The sequence below is a fragment of the Malaclemys terrapin genome, chromosome 18, assembly GCF_027887155.1.
Source record: "Malaclemys terrapin pileata isolate rMalTer1 chromosome 18, rMalTer1.hap1, whole genome shotgun sequence".
Taxonomy (NCBI): Eukaryota; Metazoa; Chordata; order Testudines; family Emydidae; genus Malaclemys; species Malaclemys terrapin.
In genome coordinates, this window is record NC_071522.1 from 14,060,941 (window position 1) to 14,080,729 (window position 19,789).

The 19,789-nt window shown below is 41.5% G+C and overlaps 1 protein-coding gene across 6 annotated transcripts in view; it reads right to left on the reverse strand.

Moving 5' to 3' along the window:
• The window catches only part of AUTS2 (activator of transcription and developmental regulator AUTS2), a 968,890-nt gene that overhangs the window by 19,344 nt on the left and 929,757 nt on the right, over positions 1–19,789 (reverse strand). For 2 of the 6 annotated variants that reach the window (XM_054008221.1, XM_054008227.1), the window contains 6 exons: positions 12,212–12,689; positions 10,091–10,344; positions 8,817–9,058; positions 8,324–8,368; positions 3,191–3,286; positions 1,847–1,918 (listed from right to left, as the gene is read on the reverse strand). In XM_054008221.1, coding sequence (XP_053864196.1) covers positions 1,847–1,918; positions 3,191–3,286; positions 8,324–8,368; positions 8,817–9,058; positions 10,091–10,344; positions 12,212–12,689 — 1,187 coding nt within the window. The remainder of the gene's footprint in view (positions 1–1,846; positions 1,919–3,190; positions 3,287–8,323; positions 8,369–8,816; positions 9,059–10,090; positions 10,345–12,211; positions 12,690–19,789) is intronic. The other 4 variants (XM_054008222.1, XM_054008223.1, XM_054008225.1 and 1 more) reach the window with 4 other exon arrangements.

Consider the following 19,789-nt stretch of genomic DNA (forward strand, 5'->3'; position numbering starts at 1 on the left):
TTTTAAAAAAGGGCACCTGGTGCTCTACTTATAAAATTCGAATAGACAATACAGACTGGCATTGACCGGTTGTCGATGGTTTCTCTGCAACGGATCAGCTTTGACTTAAAAGAGGGATTTTCACACTGGAACAAATGTGGATAAAGAATGTTTACACAAAAAGCATTTTTTGTTTGTTTGGTTTTGGCCAGATATTTTCTGTCATCCTCCTTTGCTCATGCTTCAGCTATTTATATTTTGACTAGCTTCAATAATTAGCAATGAAAATATAAAATCAATTCATTAGTTATTTCTGATATGTTTGGATGTTCCTCTTGAAATGCAGTGATAAAAGGGAAGGGAGGTTTACAGATATAAGAGGATGCTTTGCAGGAAGCAGTGATAGCATAATATATTATCTTGGAACAATCAAAACTAGGCTACAAGTTGAAAGGAAGTATACAGCTAAATGACTTAATGGAAGAAGCTCTCATTATCTTTTCAACTAGATGAATGCACAGAAACAAAAATGCACAATTTCTTTTGGTACAAAGCCAAAGTGCAGCACCAGTTGAGTTGGGACCCAGCATAAAACTCATAATTCAACACCGGCAAATAGCCTTACACTAAATAAAAGCTGGGCCATCTATAGCAGCGTGGATTTTTTCATTGCTTTCAAATGGGGAGTTCTGGTTAAAAACTGACAGGATGATGTCACTCATTGTAAACAACAATTAATAGATGAATATAAATTCCTAGCCTGCCTATGGACATTCATCACCAGGATTCATTTGCCTGTAAAATGGAAAAATGCTGACAGCTGAACAGTCAAGACTAAAATAAATAAATAAATTGTACAATTTGGACTTAAAAATCCAAGAGCGCCAAACGATCAAACAAGAGCATCAGTATTTCATCAGCTTAATCAATACTATAGTAAATATGGGAATACATGTCATAATCCAGCATTAAAAACAATTACAGCATATCAGCAAATAAACCTTACAATAGATTTGGTGTTTATCCTTTTACTCCTGAGGTTGGGATGCTGTTATAGGAAAGGGCTTTTCCATTGCATGGTATATGCTTTGTGCTAATGATTAAAGGCCATTCCTTTAAGTTGTTATGAGCCTGATCATCCACCCATTGATGTTAAGGGTAAAATTCCCATTGACTTTAATTGTGCAGGATTAAGCATTGTCTACACTTATGGCAGTGTGCAGAGTATAGGCACTTCGCATGTAGCTATATGCTGTTGTGAAAGGCAAGCTGCGCCCACGCTTATCACTGCAGTGTGTAGCTGCACAAGGCAGTGAAAGGCTCCAGTAGTGGAAGAAGCAGGGAAAGGCTCCGGCAGCAGAGAGCTTGATCCTTTCCCAGCTGCCTCCCTGCTGCCAGAGCCTCTCCCCGCTACCAGAGCCTTTCACTACAGCAGGAAAGGCTACAGCAGCAGGAAGGCTGTGGGACACTATGCTGCCAAAAACAGCAGTGTTAAGGTGGAAGGCACTGCTTGGTTATGTAAAGAGCAATGTATGGTATATACCATAGGGTTCAAACGTGGAGTGCACTCTAGTCTACTTGCCTAAGCCACACGTAACCGTCTACTCTGCTATTTATACCCCTTCTAGGTGGGTGTGCAGTGCCTGTATTCTACAAGCTGCTGTAAGTGTAGACCTAACTTAAGATGCTCTTCTAGCTACTGGACGGGTCCTACCTCAGCACCGGGGATGGCCTGGATAACCTCTAATGTCCCTTCCTGCCCTACATTTCTATCCATCTATGAGAGAGGCTCTTGTATTCCTAAATTATCTGGATTATTAGTTTCAGTGACATTCTCATCTAAAATGGCATAACATTTCCAACATACCCTGGGGTCTTTCTGCAGGAGGGTATGTGGGACAGTTCCTGGTCTGGCTGCGACATCAATAGGATTGGAAGTCTACAAATGTTACAAGAAAATATCATTAGTTGTGACAAAATTAGTGGGTAAACATTCACTGTTTAGAGTTAATATTCCTTAAAGAATAAAGACGACATTTTAAAAAGGAAGGGAAGGAACACATCATGGTTTAGTTAAATGTATAATACAGCCTCAATTTTCCAAACTTCATTGTCTGAGATCTTCTGATTATTCAAAACAGGGTGAACAGAATCATGTAATACAAGAGCAATAGTTACATTGAAAGTTCAGTCCATAGTCCAAAACTTGATTAGCCAGACTTATACAATGTCCGCAGTGGTATTTGGAGCATCACGCTTGTACTGTATTGCTCATCAATTTTATCCCCTGGAAATAATCCACTGATGGCTGTCAGTGACATCAATACACTGAAACAGACTAAGGATTCTAACTTCATTGTCAATACACAGTTTATCGGTAATTTTTTTAGTTGTCACAATGATTTAAACACCCTTAAAAATGATTGACTAACACACAGCTATCAGAAAATGGCAATGCCTCTTTAAACAAACAAAAAGCTTTCCCCATGGTTTAGATTTAAATATTCAGCTAATATAACAAAATGCATCACTTTGGAAAAAGAACCACCCTAGGCATTGTAACTTCCCACATTAAAAAAACAAAAAGAATAGAAATGAGCTGCCGTACAACTAATTAAGCAGCAGAGTTGTTAACAGCCTGATTACTATACATATGAAGAGCTCCACTAATGAACTGCAATCTACATATTCAATCAATAAGCTGGATCGGCCTATTTAAGAAAAAGAGAGAATTTTCTCTGTAGAGATTTGCACCTGGATCCAGCAAAGCCCACAGGGCTATTGAGCCCGATTCTCTTCTTACTTAAGGATGACTTCATTAAAGCCAAAAGAATTACATTGGTTCACAACAGATCTAAATAAGAGGAGAACCAGGTTCATGGTTTTCGATGATGGTGGAACTATCAAGTAACACTACATTCAAGAAATGAATTTTAAAAAACCTTGTTTATTAAACGAACTTGCATCCGTTTTCAAATCAGTCATATCTGAAAATTAGTTGGCTAGATTCTGAACTCAGTTACCACAGTATAAACCTGAACTCCATTAAATTATTTCTCATTTCAGCAACACCAACGTAAAACTAGAGTTACCCAGCTGTCGTCAGTGGGATTACTCCTGAATTACATTAGTGCAACTGATATTTGAATCTGATCCAAACCCTAAACCTAAACCAAATGTAAACGAATACACAGGTCATTTTTATTTTTACCTTAGGTTGAAATGCTCCTTGCAGTGAGCCAAAAGGACCAGTGGGAGGAATCATGGGAGGAATACCTGATACAGCTGGAGGATAGGAGTGAAACAGCTGTAATCAAAAGATAAAAGAACGTAAGGGGACATTTTCTAAATACAAATCTAGTAATTCCAGAAAGAAAGAAAGCATTCCTGTATAATATTGAGAAAATTGAAAAGCACTGAAGACATGATCTCACTGCAACAATGTTAGTTAAAGCAGTCAATGAAATGTTCACAAATGTCATGAATGTTTACTTTAGAACTTAAAAGTAGTTTACAAATCAAACAGCCAGCAAGCTAGTCTCTGGATTAGGACATCATAATATAAAAGGATCTTTTGCAATTGTTAATTTTTAAATTGGATAGAAGTCACCGATTTTAAACTATATCAAAAAGGAGGGAGGATGGCTAAGCCAAATAAGACTCATAGAAAATTCATATTTAATTGAAAAAACCAATCCTCATGAGTTCTAAGATTTTACTCCATTAAAACTCAATTAGTACTTTAGATTTTAATAGTATCTGTAGGAAATCAGAAAATATACACAATTCTTACTTCATTAGCCTGTCTTAGAGGATATCCTGTCACATCTAATATTAGAATAGAGATAATCTGATGTGCCAAAACCCATCATTTAAACAAATAGTTGTGGCAGCAAAAAAGTCTAAATTTAGAGTATCAATTGCTATAGCGATAGAGCCCTGAAGCACAGAGGCGCACAAATCCCTAGGGAATATATGCCTGAAATATACCCTGCTGGCCTCAAGGGACCTTCTTATTTTAAATGAGCTCAGTCACACAAGCTTTTCTGTGCAGTGCACATGCGCAAACTGGAGAACAAACCAAATCAACCATATTGTTCAAATTTCATCCTGCCTTTGTGGTCAGACTGTGAATCCCTTACTCAGCTCCTCACATCATCAGTTCCATTGAAGTCAATGGGACTACTTGGGCAGCTTCCTACTGTGGGAGTCAGGGGTTGACAGTGTGACCTAAGAGTATGTCTTCACTGAAGAGTTAGCCTGGGATCTTACCTGGGTGTTGTTCATAACCACTTTCCTGTCCACATGCGAAAAATTCTAACCCAGATTTGGTGGTGCTTGAAACCCAGGCTAGCGGGCACATGTGCCATGTGTGACTGTTAAAAATCTACCTCCTAACAGAGCTGTTCTAAGATAAATCTTCCGTATGTGCTACTTTTAAGATCAAAATAAATGCTGTGTTTCATGAGTTAATGGCTGATTGAATAGAAGTGGGATTGGGCAAAGTAAAAGATTGGACATGGGCACCCACTAATTAAAAGAATGGGCACCCACTAATTAAACCACATTCCCGTGTAAACCAATCGTTTCCAAAGTTTTGATCAATTTATTTCGTTTAATATACATATGTACATAAAGAGTCCCTTTTCCCTCCATTATCCTCTCCCACAAGGTCAGTTAATCATGTTATAGTGACTGAGAGCTGATAAATGATTTCAATATTGTATCTGTACCCAAAGATTTCTTACCTAAACAATATGGTATGAAGTGTCCTTTCATAGCACATTCCCATTGTTGCTTTTAATTCTGTTTTATTTGAACCTGCTCTTTTCGAAGATGCAGAAAACATTTCTGGATTAGCTAATATTGAACTGAAGGCATTTGAGAAATCATTATTAGGCACGTGTCCTCCTTTACAGTAACTTTTAATGCCTAAAATATGTTTGAAATACTCTAGTGTCTACTGCATTTAATTCTCCATATAATGTGTTAACTCCAAAAGGTGGAGAGAGACATATTATTTAATATATTATTGAATATGACTAATAATAAGGAATGGTTTCCTTACAGTTTTACAATTAAATATATGTGATCTTTCTTCAAGGTCAGAATTATTATAAAACACAGATGATATTTCTCAATTATCTCTGTTTCAGTCAAACTAGGTCAGCTTTTATAAGTTATTTTTCATCTTCAGTGTTTCCTTTTGCCCCTGAATATCCTCTATTTACACACCCTTTTCCTCTTCAGCTTTCCTCATTAGAAAATTCAGGGGCCACTTGTGAAATTGGACTACAGCTCCCCTGAAATACACCCCAATGATAATGCAAAGGCTAGTGGCTGTTTCTCTGATCTTGACCCATTCATAAGGATAATTTCTTACGGTATTGCTTTAAGGACCTGAAACAGAGACAGATACTGTGACCAAAGAGGTCAAGAAAGGAGAAACAAATGATTTGAGCCTCTGCTCTAGACCACATGCATCTTTCTTCCCCGTGTATTTTCAAATCGACGACAGATTGGATTCAACTCCAAAACGGGCCTTACATTTGTTCTCCGGCAGTGTTAGGTTATATGGTGACTGATTCTTCTTTCGGCTTTAAGACGATTGCCAGATTTTCTCAAGATAAGTCTAATTCTCAGGGCAAGTCTACACTAGACACTTCTGCTGGTAAAGTACATTTCCAGGCTGCCAAAAGCCCTAGTGTAGAGGCTGTTACATGAGCATAAAAGTGCTTTTGTGGTACAGCTTATTTTGCTTGGGGAACAGGTATAAGCTAGATCTCTTTTGCCAGTACAAGCCTCATCTATACTAGTAAGGTTTGCCAGTATACACCAGCAAGCACCTTTTCTACTGTAGACTAGGCCTTAGTTTAAATAAGGATATGAATCCAGTGGCAATGTGACAAAACATCTGACTACCCCTAAGGCAACAAAATCTAATAGACTTTACAAAGCATCAGTCAGAAAGGGTCATGATTATTTAAGCTATGTCTACACTAGCACTATTGTCAGTAAAACTTTTGTTGGTCCAGGGTGTGAAAAAACACCCCCATGACCGACATAAGTTCGCTGACAAAACTGCCGGGGTGGAAAGCGCTATATCGGTGGGAGATGCTCTCCTGCCGACATAGCTACTGTCGCTTGTTGGAGGTGGTTTCATTATGCTGGCAGGAGAGCTCTCTCCTGCCGGCAGAGACTGGCTACATGTGAGACCCTGCAGCGGCGCAGCTGCAGCGGTACCGCTGTAAAGTCTGTAGTGTAGATATAGCCTTAGACTGTAAGCTTTTTGGGACAGGGACCATCTTTTGTGTTCTCTGTTTGTACAGCACCTAACACAATGGGATCCTGGTCAAAGACTGGGGCTTCTAGGCTCTATGACAGGGGTCGGCAACCTCTGGCACCCGGCTCACCAGGGTAAGTACCCTGGCGGGCCGGGCCAGTTTGTTTACCTGCTGCGTCGGCAGGTTCGGCTGACCACAGCCAGCACATCCCTCGGCCCGCACTGCTTCCCGCAGCCCCCATTGGCCTAGGATGGTGAACCACGATTGGCCGAACCTGCCGACATGGCAGATAAACAAACTGGCCCAGCCCGCCAGGGTGCTTACCCTGGCGAGCCGCGTGCCAGAGGTTGCCGACCCCTGCTCTATAATAATATAAATAATAAAGAATAATATCTTACACCTTTTTTACTGTCACGTTCTATTACTGACACATCGTTGAACACGACGGGCCAGATCTCCAACGGCTTTTAATTAGTGCAGCTCCATTGACTTCAACAGAGACCCACCAATTTATACCAGGTAAGGATCTTGCCCCATAGGCTAGCAGATAACAACACAATGCCCTCCGTTACATTTAGAAGGAAAATGTCATGATCTAGTTTGGCAGGATTTCTAGTAACTACAGTTTTCATAAGAGAACTTGCCAATGTCAATTAGAAAAAGCTAATATAGATGATAACTCACTCAATGATTTCCTGTATTCACCATTAACTCCTGTGCTTTATTTGCCTAATGCACGTTTATCTATTTCTCCGGTTCCGCATTCTTGCTTGAATCAACATGCCACATTGATGATAACGTATCTTATAAACTGATGTGAAACCCAGTGACTAAGGGTGGAGTTCTGCTTTAAACAAATCATTTAAGCATGTGAGTGATTTCACTCATGTGAGTAAAGCTGCTCCCATGCATGCGTGTTTGCAGGATTGAGCCCTAACATTTCATACAAAGGCCTTGATCCTGCAAAACACCTATATATGGACTTAAAATTACACAGATGAGTCTTACTGAAGGCCAAGAGGTGTATTCACATGCTTGAAGTTAGGCATGAGAGTAAATTTTTTTCAGCATCTGGGCCTAAATAGGTTCCAGAGTGAGCAAAATGAACAACAACAACAACAAAAAAATATCAAACTATCATCTCTTTTTTCTTGCCCAGTTCCACTTCTAAACAAAACCAACACAAAAAGCCAAGTGCTTTGCAGAGTTCTGAATAATACTGATGCAGTAACTCATTCTGTAATCAAAATATCATTATGAGAGTTAGAAATTCTCTCCATAGCCAATCAAGTACTTGTCTTTTACCAATATGATAAAGCTCCTGACAATGGGGAAAACAACCTACGTTTCAGCAGGAAATGAATCAATGATACAAACTGTAAAAACAAAAAGCTTGAAACTTAAGTGAAATCTATTGATTTACAATATATTTTTGATTTATAACACACCAGTTATTAAATTACAATGTTTTTATTTTGTAGCTCTTAACCACAGTGCTAGATTCTCATTGCTGTCATGAACTAGAGCTTTCAAAATGTAACAAGCCCACTGGAACAGTTATGACTTTTGAAATCTGAAGCACACAAAAGACAAGGATTCAGTTTTTATACACTGAAATATAATATATTAGTAAAACTATTGGATTATCTAACCCTGAAGGGTATGTATGATAGTTTGTCATTTCATTACAAATTTCTTAGGAAGAAATTTAGTCTAATGGCTTATGACACAACTGAAAAACGGTGATGAAATTACTGGTGTGTCCTGTTTTATGTGGCACATTCAACTCTTATGCCTCATCTTCACATCAAGTTGGTCTTTAAATGGTTTATAAGAAAAGATCTTTTGATTAAAAAAGATGATACTGCATCTTTATCAGAAACAAGCACCACAAATGCAAGCCTTTAACAGCCAAAGCTAAAGTGACCAAGAACGATAATGATAATTCCTGGAGCGATGATTAAGAACAGACTGAACATTCTGCTAGTTATTGAGTGGCAAGCCCAGCCCACTATGGAAAAGCGATTACGTCAGTTTTTCAACACAGTAATAAAACTCACACTGTGACGGTAGAAGGGGTCAACTTTTGTAGGGTATTTGTCAAACTGCAAAGGGATCAAAGCACAAACTAGTTACTTTTTATTTTGTTGTTCATACCTTCGCTTCTGTTGGTAATATCAAAGACTGCCTTTCTATTATTTAGCAACCAACAGAGATAAACAAAAACATAATAAGCACGTTTTGCATAAGACTGTGCTTTGGATTTAGCATCCTTCGGAGTAACACGATGTCTTTATGCAATAGAGGAAAGGAATAGGGACCAGAGAAGCATCACATGTTCCAAGCGCTATAGTATGTTGGGTCAACAGCTTAAATTCATCAGCCTAAATGCTGCCATTTGGTACTTCTTGTTAGTTACCAATACACGTTTGAGGAAGGAGGCCATTCTGCCTCTGGCAAAGGTCATCTGGCCTAACAGCATTTTCTTTCCCTGAAAGCTGACATTTTTGTAGTTTGTAAAAAAGAATAGAGTTGTGCTCTACTTATCCTCACATTTCTGCCTGGGGTACGCACCATGGGCGGTGCTGGCGTTGGCATGATGGCAGTGGGCGGGATGGCGTGGGGGAAAGGCGTGAAGGTATGCTGGTGTGTATGTTGGTGTGTGTGCTGGTGCTGGTGCTGATGCTGGTGGAACTCGGTCCTCAGGTAGGGCGGTGGCCCCAGAGAGGCCCCACGATCTGCACTCTGGGAGGCCAAAAATCGTGTGTTGAGTTCCTGACGAAGAAGATCTTGCTCTGAAACAAAGAATAAAGCTGTGAGTTCAGGAGCTTTTCTGCAGTCCTCCCTGGTGGTTGCTGGGTTTGGCTGCCAGAACTAAGTTTAGGATTCCCTTATTAGGAGCAAACTATCTTCTCCCAACTACCGCGTCACAAAACATGAGGGTCTTCCTTGGATCTTCCCAAAATGCACTGGAGGCAAGAGAACCATTCAATTTCCCCTTTCTCCCAGGGTTTGTCTTCACTGCAAAGTTAACTCGAGTTATAACTTGAGTGTTGTCTCTAAATCGGGACAGCTCCACACACAAAAGTCCTTATCTCAAGTGCTGTGGTGTTTTTAACTAGCGTCGACTGGAAAGACTAAACAGGCTAAAAGTTGACTGAACCTAACTTGTCAGCTGCTAACATGACCACTCTGTAATATGTATGCGGGCTAACGTCACTCAAGTGAAGATAGTCCTCCAGTGCCTTCCCACAATTCCTCCCATGGCTCCAGGAAGGGGAGAAGTTCTCAGAGAAGGGACTGATGGAGTGGCTCCGCTTACCACAGTGCTAAGAATCATGGCATCCACCCCCAGAAGTCTTAGTGCCACACTCGAGTGAGTACAGCACCAGTGTGGACACAGCACCTCAAATATTATATAGCAGTGTGGCTGCTCTCACGCTAGGCTAACTCGAGTGAAGTAACTGAAGTATAGATAACTCAGGTTAACTCTGCAGCGAAGACAGATGCCCAGAGGGTTCATGTAATGGGAGCTGGCGCACATGCACTCTAACATGATTTTACCATGGTGAGAAAAAAGAAACATCCAAAATTTAGCCTCCCAGAAATATTCTTTCCCAGGGTGGAAGGAATATCACTGGGACAGGCTGAACTGATCGTTTCCATTTTTAACAAAGCCCTGAGCATGTCATTGGTGGGTACATCCTCTGTCAAACAGCCAGCCCTTGTTCTATTGGTCAAAATAAATAACTTGACTTAAAACCAAGAGCTAGTTTTGTATGTAGTACCACAAAAATGTTTTTTTCCATAACACATCCAACTCTTACCTGAGTAAGTACTACCAGCTGGATGTCCTGCAACCTGCAGTGTCCCTGAAGTCAATGGAGGTGGAGGAGGCAAAGCCGTAGGAGGGGCAAACATATTGGGGTGATGCGGGTGAGCAGGAGGTTGGAGGGTGGGCGTGAAGGTGTGCAATGGACTGTGGCTGGGTAAAGAGAGGGGAAACGGTGAAGCGGAGGGGTGGTGGGATATGTGTGGGGGAGGGGCCTGAGTCTTGGCTGGAGTACTGCTTCTGCTGCTGCTGTTAATGAAAAGAGGTCGGGGGGAATAATTAAGCAATGCAGGAAAAGAAGAAAAGCCTCATCACGCCCCGAACCCCTCCTCGCACACACACCAGAAGTTACTTTTGGAACATGCTAAACAAACGGTAACTTTGTTTATTCCCTTTTATTTCTAATCTACTCTCTAGCTAGAGAAATTGAGGTTGCAAGAGGCTGAGTTCCAAAGTTAAATGGTATCAGCCTTGAACAATACATGAATGGCACCCAAAGGAACAATCAACTGTGTACATTTATTACTTCATTGTCAATTCCTTTGTGCACGAATGCTTCTGAACCATTGTTTCAGGTAACTGAAGCTCAAATTAGTGATCTTTACACTAATAAAAACAGTGATCACTAAATAAAATGAAAGATCGTAGACGATGAGAGACGGGCTGGAGAAAATAGTGACGTCTACCTGCTTATTGTATAATTAATGACTCCTCTCTCTGCTCCCACAATATAAAGATCAAGGTAGATTCTGCAGCAATAAATATTTGTGTATGTACTGGTTGCAGTTTTTCCCAGTTTAACATACTACAACAAGACTTTTTTTAATGTCTTAAAATAGCTAGTGCTTGTGTTTTACTTTTCACTATTTCATGTAATAATCATTCACGCTTCTGCTGCATGGGACTCTGAAGGAAAACAGCCTGATCCAGTAACTCAAGATCTTGAGCAGTTGTGGGTCAGATTCCACCCCCCAACTCAAAGCACAGAGCAGCCAAAAAGCTGGTTTAACTGGCTCCAGAGTAGGGGAATCCCAGTTTGGATAGATGGAGGAGGATCCAGTGGTTAGGGCACTAACTTAGAACTGGGGAGATCTAGGGTCAAGTCACTGCTCCACCACAAATTTCCTGTGTGACCTGGACAAATCACTTAGCCTCACAGTGCCTCAGTTCCCCAGCTGTAAAAATGGGATAATACCTCACAGGGGTGTTGTGAAGATAAGTACATTAAAGACTGTGAGGTGCTCAGAAACTACAGTAATTGGGGTCTTAGAAGTACATAAGAGAATATACAGGGCCAGTATAGCAGCTCCTCCTTTGTCATAAGGTCTTCACCCCAATGCAGCAAAGGAGATTAAGCGAACAGTGGTTCTCAAACCAAAGTGGGTCACAACCCCGTTTTAATAGGATCGCCGGGGCTGGCGTTAGACTTGCTGGGCCCAGACTTGAAGCTGACGTCCGAGCCCCACTGCCCGGGGCTGAAGCCAACGCCCCAGGGCTTCAGCCCTGGCTGGCGGGGCTCAGGCTTTGGTCCCCCATCCTGGGGGGGAGGGTAGGTACTAATTTTTGTTCTCAGAAGGGGGTTCTGGTGCAAAGAAGTTTGAGAACTGCTGAGCTAAAGCAAACTAAGGCCGCTTTACATCTGAATGAGTATCCACACAGGGGTTTAATGTACTTGAACTATGCACCTTTCGTTAATTCCTCTGACCTTTCCTAAGGCCTTCGCTACACTCACGGATTCACAGCGCTGTGAAGCGCGAGTGTAGTCGCGCCGCCAGCACTGCGAGAGCTCTCTCGCAGCGCTGCAAGTGCTCCACCTCTCCGAGGGGAATAGCTTGCAGCGCTGCGAGCGACCGTGCAGCGCTACAGGCGCTGATTACACTGGCGGTTTACAGCGCTGCACTCGCTGCGCTCGGGGGGGGTGTTTTTTCACACCCCTGAGTACAGCAAGTGCAGCGCTGTGAATTGCCAGTGTAGCCAAGGCCTAAGTGTCCCGGGCAGACAAGCCCTGAAAAGCATGTCGTCCTATGTGCATATTCAGCTAACAATTTGGGCATCTTCGCCACATCTTAATAGGCTTTCCTTTATTGTGGGCAGTAGTATATAACAGTTTACCTACCTTAAACTGTTGAGGCTTAAGCTGCTGCTGTTATACGCTGACAAAGGCTGAGAGAGACTCTGTGAGGAAGGGTGAGGCTGCACCAGCGGCAGGTTTTGATGGACAGGCTGCAGAGGGGACTGGGGCCTGGGCGGACGTTGTACTTGAGGCTGAGGCGCAGGCGGACGCTGGGCTTCTTCTGGGCCTTGCAGCGGCTGTGAGGCTTGAGACTGTGGCGGCTGGGCAGGAGCCTCCGTACACTGAACCAGTACAGGGCTTGGGGAAGGCGCTTCAGGCTGCGGCTCCAAAAGATGTTGGGCCAAAGGCTGAGAAACCTGAGCACAAGCGTCTTTAGGCACCACAGGCTCGAGGATTGGTTCTTTGTTGCTGTCCTGGCTCTTCTCTTGACTCCTTTCTAAGCCTGATATTTTCGGGACAGCCGGCCCCCTCGCATCTTGGTTGTCATTTTCAGCTAGCGTACTGACACCTAATTCTTTACCTGCAGCGCCGAGAGAAAGAAACACAAAATGGCTACGTGTGCAAAGAAGTGAGAAAAACCAAGTGAACCCATTGGAACGCTTACATTCTAGGCAGTTTCAGTGTTTTGTCATAGTAGGCTTTTATAGGGATAACATCAACTTGAAATGTAGTCAACTTCCAAAAACGAGTTGAAAGTAATTTCCTGTAGTACACCTGCCCCTGATATTTGTGGTATTACAATCACTTTTTACCATTAATAGATCTGTACCTATATATATATATATATATATATATATATATATATATATATATACACACACCTCTACCTCGATATAACGCTGTCCTCGGGAGCCAAAAAATCTTAACGCGTTATAGGTGAAACTGTGTTATATCGAACTTGCTTTGATCCGCCAGAGCGCGCAGCCCCGCCTCTCCCTCCTCCCCCGGAGCACTGCTTTACCGCGTTATATCTGAATTCGTGTTATATCAGGTTGCGTTATATCAGGGTAGAGGTGTATATATATATATATCTTCCCCCTGCCACCTTTATTTCAGAAAAGATCTGCACAGTATCTAGCACAATGGGATGCTGGTCCATGACGAGGGCTCCTTGGCGCTATGAAGATACAAATAATAAAGAGCAGAAACTGACCACATCCCTGACCCAGCAAACGCTTATGCACATGTTTAGATCTACACATGAGTCGTCCCATTGAATTTAATCGGGATACTCATATGGCTAAGCCCAAGAGTTCAAAGATCATGAGTCAGGCCCCCCAAAATCATTAAACTGGCTTAAAGAAAATCATTATTTTTTAATAATACATTGCGGGGGGGTTATATGCCTTCTCATTTTCAAACATTTGAGGTTCATATTTTCAAGCTTCTCTCTGCAGCCACGAGGGCTGGAAACTTTTCTTTTTTTTTTTAAATGAAGCTGAGAAATTCATATAATCCCATGACTCTAAGAGCTGCAGTTTAGGAAAAATTCAGGATACATTTATGAGAGTTGGCAACACTGCTTTATGCATAAAATTAAACACGGGCAGAAGTATTTGCAGGATCCTGGCCTAACATTTTTTTTACAGGAGAAAAAAATGAAACCAACTATTCACAGAGTGCTATCAAACAGTGGGGGAAATGAAAAAGATTTTTGCTTATGACCTCTTTCAGTGACAGTTATTTAGGAGTTACTTGTCACAACAATAGCTACAGAAAACAAGAGACCACAATGTGATTTTTTTAAATTGGCATGCCCCGTTAATATCAGTGACTTATTATTATACATTGAGTACAGTGGAGACTATGCTCATCAATCTCCCACCTGAAATACCCTTAAGGAGGCGTATTTAATCCAAGTGTTATAAAAAGGTAGGAGGGAGTATTACTGGAGGGAGATTCTAAAGGAAAATGATTGCAACTGCACACCGGGAGCTTGATTTTCAGAAATGCTGAGCACCTGCAACTCTCACTGCAGGCAACTGGGGTTTAGCAATTGGGCCTGCTATGTCTTCAACAGCCACCAATCCTGGGGGGAAAGAAATTTAGGAAAAACTATTGAAAAGCCCCTGGGGCTCCAGATGAATATACAGTTCAACATGTACTCGAGGTTCTAGATACTTCCTTGTGAGGAAACAATTTCCTTATTCTTTTGCCAGTTTTGAGGTGGGAAAAATACTACCGAATAAATAAATGATAAAATGTTATATATCGAAGGAGAAATTGTTCACAGCTATGTTTCTAAATTCTTGAATAAGGGATGCAAATAAAAATAATGGAAAACAAGCTATGCATAAAGTCCACTATTGCAAGCAATCTCAATTTTCTTGTGATTCCATATTTGTTTTATGGGGTTTTTGTTTTTCTTAAAGCCCCAGCTGTTGGTTTCATGCGATTGCAAGAGAATCTCACCTTCCATTAAAACCAAAAGAGTACGTTTCTAGCTTTCATGGTTAGGGAGAAAAGTCTGAAATCGTGAAGCCAGTGCATCCTAAAGGCTCAGAAACCAGAAGACAATTTTAAAAAGCCCCAGTATTACTTTATTTCTTTTTAAAAATCTCATGATTTTTTTAGCCAATCCCATGATTTTGGGGACCTGATTCGTGGTTTTTGAACGGCTTGGGATGGTGGGGGTGATACTGTTGATGTGTTCATACTCTGTGGGCTCAAATGTATGTCTCTTGTGGCCTTTGCTGTGGAACAGAGGGAAGCAGAATGGAGCAGCAACTGTGCCTACAGACATTTTCCTTATTATTTCTGGCTCTGAGGGAGTTTGGGAAGAGGCATTCCTTGCTGTACCTGTTCAGCAAGTGAAAAGAGCACCCTCCAACTCAGAAAGACCCTGCCTCGCTTTCCTCATGCCCATCAGTGAAGCCACACTCAGCTATGGCTCTTTTTTGGGCAGATGTTCAGAAAGCTTGGGTGGAGAAACAATGACCTTTCCCTCTAAGTGCTGCTATACTGGAGTGGCCCTTATAATGTATATCATAATGATATCATATGTCTTTAATTTAATAAAGAGAGCATAGACGAATGTGTCCCAGGAAGGAAAATGTACCTCAGTGGTACTGAGCAATTTGCTAGCTCAGCAAAGTGGCAAGCAGTTTGGAGGAGTAAGCTAGGAAGGTACTGGAAACTGTACAGACAGGAAATGGAGAAAGCCATCGCCTCAGGGGGAACTGTGACCTGAGCTGGTTGATACTGATGCATTTAAACTGTTGTTGTCCCTGGAGCTGACCAACAGGGCACTTTGCAATTTGTAATAGGAAATCCAAGGAATCTGGATCAGAAAAATATGGCCGTCCTGGGACTCTATAAGAATAAAAAGTAATGACTGTGACCTGTGCTCACTGCAATTACATTGTAGGTTATCAATAACTGAAACTCAGTTTGCATTAATTCTTTGGATCAGTTTTGTTTGATCAAACACTATTAAAAGTTAAACAGAGTAAGATCATCCCGTTTGTTAAGACAGGTCCCAAGCGTGGAAAGAGACAAAAAATAAGCAACAGACTGCTTAGGATGACATGGTACATGTCCCCAGTCCCCCAAGGGCTAAGTTAGTAGTTTGAGTTTTAGTGAGAAGACATGCCAATCATGGCTTTGAAGGATTTGTTTTATCATTAGAAACTGCCTACTAGGTGAATATAGTGGTGGTCTGAAAACAGCAGAGGTGACACCTTCAATTCCAGGGGAAATATCTTTCTCTCAGAGCCCTTCATTTAACCTTCTTGTCTGATATGTTTAGTGTCTCTTGGGTGCACAAAATTTATTCAGCACAGCCCTCTGCTGTGAAGTGAAATTCCTTACACAATACTTACTCCTCCCCTGGAGAAAAAAGACATTATGAGTCATGGTGTCCCGTGTGTATTTTTTCCACATTGATATGTATATCTTCACTGTTCAGCCCCTTAAGTACCATTCCCATGTGCATTAGTTAACAGCTTAGAAGCTGTAATGTTTAGTTGTTCCCAATTTATTTTTATTTGGGAGATGTCAAATATTGAACCTGCTCTTTCTCCCAAACCATTACATCTATACTACATCACAAAAGGGTATCAAAGGTCCAGGAGTTTTTCTTGTGTCAATGTTCCTAATAAATGTATTTTTGCACAACCAATAATTAATGTATATAGTCCAGCAAGAACACTGAAGTACACAGTATCCTATTTAGAGAGTTAAATCCCACAGCAATGCGATCAATTTTATGATTTTTATGGAGAATTTTAAATCTTCTGCAGCAGCATTTCAAGGTCACAGACACAAGTTTTCCCTTAATCTTCTATGACTTTTTACACATATCATTATTTCTGAATATTTAATTCACTAGCTACTGGAAACTGGAAGGAGAGAGCCCTTTATTTCTTCATGACATTGGTCACCCAATACACAGCCTTCTTTTCTTTAGACCACACAGGAGTTTCTTTCCATCCAAGCAAATTCAAGAATCAGGTGTGTGTCCGAATTTTTATTTTTTTAAGAGCTCCCTCAATAGACAGTTTGGGAAAAAGTGAGTTTGCTGAATCAGTAATTAGAAAAATAATAATTAGGTCACTGATCTGGTGACATAGGATTTCCTTTCACTATTATAGTGATGTTGTGCCAATCAGCTATGAGAGTTTTATCAAAAGAAGAATAAAAGGAAGTACTGATAATTCTTTGAGTATTGGAAAAAATAATTTGCTATGGTTACAGACAAATGGCGTGCGGGGGGAGGGATAGCTCAGTGGTTTGAGCATTGGCCTGCTAAACCCAGGGTTGTGAATTCAGTCCTTGAGGGGGCCACTTAGGGATCTGGGGCAAAATCAGTACTTGGTCCTGCTAGTGAAGGCAGGGGGCTGGACTCGATGACCTTTTGGTTCATAGACCTTCCAGTTCTATGAGATAGGTATAGGTATATGGAATCTGCATCTGATTATCTCTCACACTGTACTTCCATTTCTCTAATTTCACCACTTTTCACTTGAAGCAGAGAATATTGTGATTTCTCAAGGTACAGGACACAGATCCCAAATTAATCCAAATGAAGTTACCAAATAAGTTTGCTGTGTCTACAAGATTACTACTCTATCCGCTCAATAACATCAGAGAAATAGGCCTGGCTGTTAGAACATGATTACCACTATCACCTCAACACCCCTAGAGAAATGAAGACTTTGTGTGAAGACTTGTAATACAAACACAGAGCTGCATGTGAAATACCGACACTCTGTATTTATGAGATTATAATATTATATATACATAAAAATATACACACTTGTGTTGTCATGTGTGTATCTTTAATATGCAATATGTGTGCATATGTATTTTTACCTTTTATATCTATCAGTATCCATAATATATATTGCAAATATCTATGTGCATACGAAAGAAGGACACAATGCCCACAAAACACATGTTAATTAAAGCACCAAGGTTTGTATAATGAATACAGTATGTATGTGGCATCCTCCCAAAATCGCTTGGTCAGTCTTCCTAATCCCCACAGAAGAAAACATGGAAATATGGGCCCAGGTACCAGGAGCGCCGCCAGCTTTTCTGCCGCCCTAGGCAGCGGAAGGTCTCGCCCTGAAATGCCGCCCCCCACAGAGGCGGCGGAAGGTCCCGCCCTGAAATGCTGCCCCCCACAGAGGCGGCGGAAGGTCCCGCCCTGAAATGCCGCCCCCCACAGAGGTGGCGGAAGGTCCCGCCGCTGAAATACCGCCGCGGTCGCCGCCCCCAAAATTGTAGCACCCTAGGCGACCGCCTAGGTCGCCTAATGGGTTGCGCCGGCCCTGCCAGGTACTCTTCTGTAATCTGGCTCCTTTGTACAACTCAGGCAGTACAAGGGAGTTGGAACCTGGACATAACTGGCCACCTTAGAGTTCACTTTGTCAAGGGAAGCTCTTTCTAGAGATAAAATTTGCGCCTACTGAACTTTTCTGGAACCATAGGGAGCACGTTGAGACCAGTGAAGGGCATGTCACTGATGCGGCAAAGACCCTCCCGGTCTCAGCTGGCATAGATTAGAGCAATTCCCTGGTTACTCTAATTTATAACAGGACTAGCTCTGGAAAAGCTGCTGCTTCAGAAACAGGGATCCACAACTAGCTCTATCACAACTCTTGGGCTTCATGATAAGAAGTCCTTATGGGACTGATTAAAAGTCAATAATGAGTCTTTCCATTCCTTCCAGGGCTTTGGACTAAGCCCACAAAAACCTAATATCATACAGCATAGCAAGAGAGGAAGTAAAACTGTTACACCCATCTTTGAGACCAAACATGCAGCCTCCCAAGGCAACCTCACTCACATTTCCATAGCATTTTTCTATTTTGAATTAGTATTCATTTTCTTTTATGTCTCTGACAGTATAAGCTATTCTCTTCGGCATCACAGGCATGTTACTGTTAAATCTTCTAATACAGGATAAAGAGCTGGCCGCTTGAAAATATAAAACTCATTCTGTTGTTTTTTATTATTCTATTTTCCTTCAGCTTTGACATAGATGAGAGGACTAGAGCTAGATGATTTTTTTTCCACATGGATAGTTTATTTGCAGAAAATTGCAGTTTCGGCTGACTCCATTTTTATTTTTATTTTTTCTTTTTTTTGGCCTGCATTCGCAAAGGCCTTAGATGCCATTCATGAAACAGCCAGATGAGATGGAGGTGGGGCTGCCTCCCTTAGTCTTTTACCCAGTAATGAGGGCACACACCTGGGCTGTGAGAGACCTGGGTTCAATCCCCCTCTGTCTGATGTGGAGAAAAGATTTCAGCTTGGGTCTCCCATATACAGGAGAGTGCTATGTCCTGGCGGCTAGAGGGTGGTCAGGGTTGGGTGTGTCTCCATTTCTCCTGTTGAAGCTGTTTCATTTTGTAGAAAATACTCAAATATTCATTGGGCAAGAGAGTGAGAAGGACTCTATAACCTGGTGGTCAGGGGGACTCACCTGGGAGGTTGGAAACCCAAGTTCAAGTCCATGCTCCAAAGACTGTTTAATTATTCATACACAATGGAACAGCTGTAACAGAAGAGATTGAGCGATACCTCCCTCAGAATATCCCAGTGGATAGGGGCACTTACTGGCACGATGGGAAACTCACATTCAAATCCCTGATCTGCATCACAGAGAGGTGGGGACTGAAACCAGGTCTCCTACTTCTCATGTGAATCCACTGGGCTAAAGGTCTAAAAGGCGGCAGTGGCTTCTCTACCTCTGGCAGTTTCTTTTGCTTCCTTTTTAAAAATGCCCAGATAGAAAACAAAACATTTTGTTTGACCCAAAGCCATTTTTTTTTGTGCAGAATTTTTCAATTTGCCAAAAATGTTTGGTTTCAGATTGACCTGTTGTTTTTTTCCGAACTGCCTGCAAACCAAAAAATCAATTATTCACCCAGCTCTAGAGAGGACAGATCCTCAGCTGGTATCAATTGTCATGGCTGGTGTAAATTGCTCTATTCTGTCTAGCTGTAACAATTTACACCATCTGAGGATTAGCCTTGAGATATAGAGGTATATGTTTGAGCAGGAGGTTGGACTAGATCTCCTGAGGTCCCTTCCACGACATTCTATGATTCTATGTTGCAACAGTTATTCAGATTGAAAATCTGATTTTACATTGCTTAATCAAATATTTGG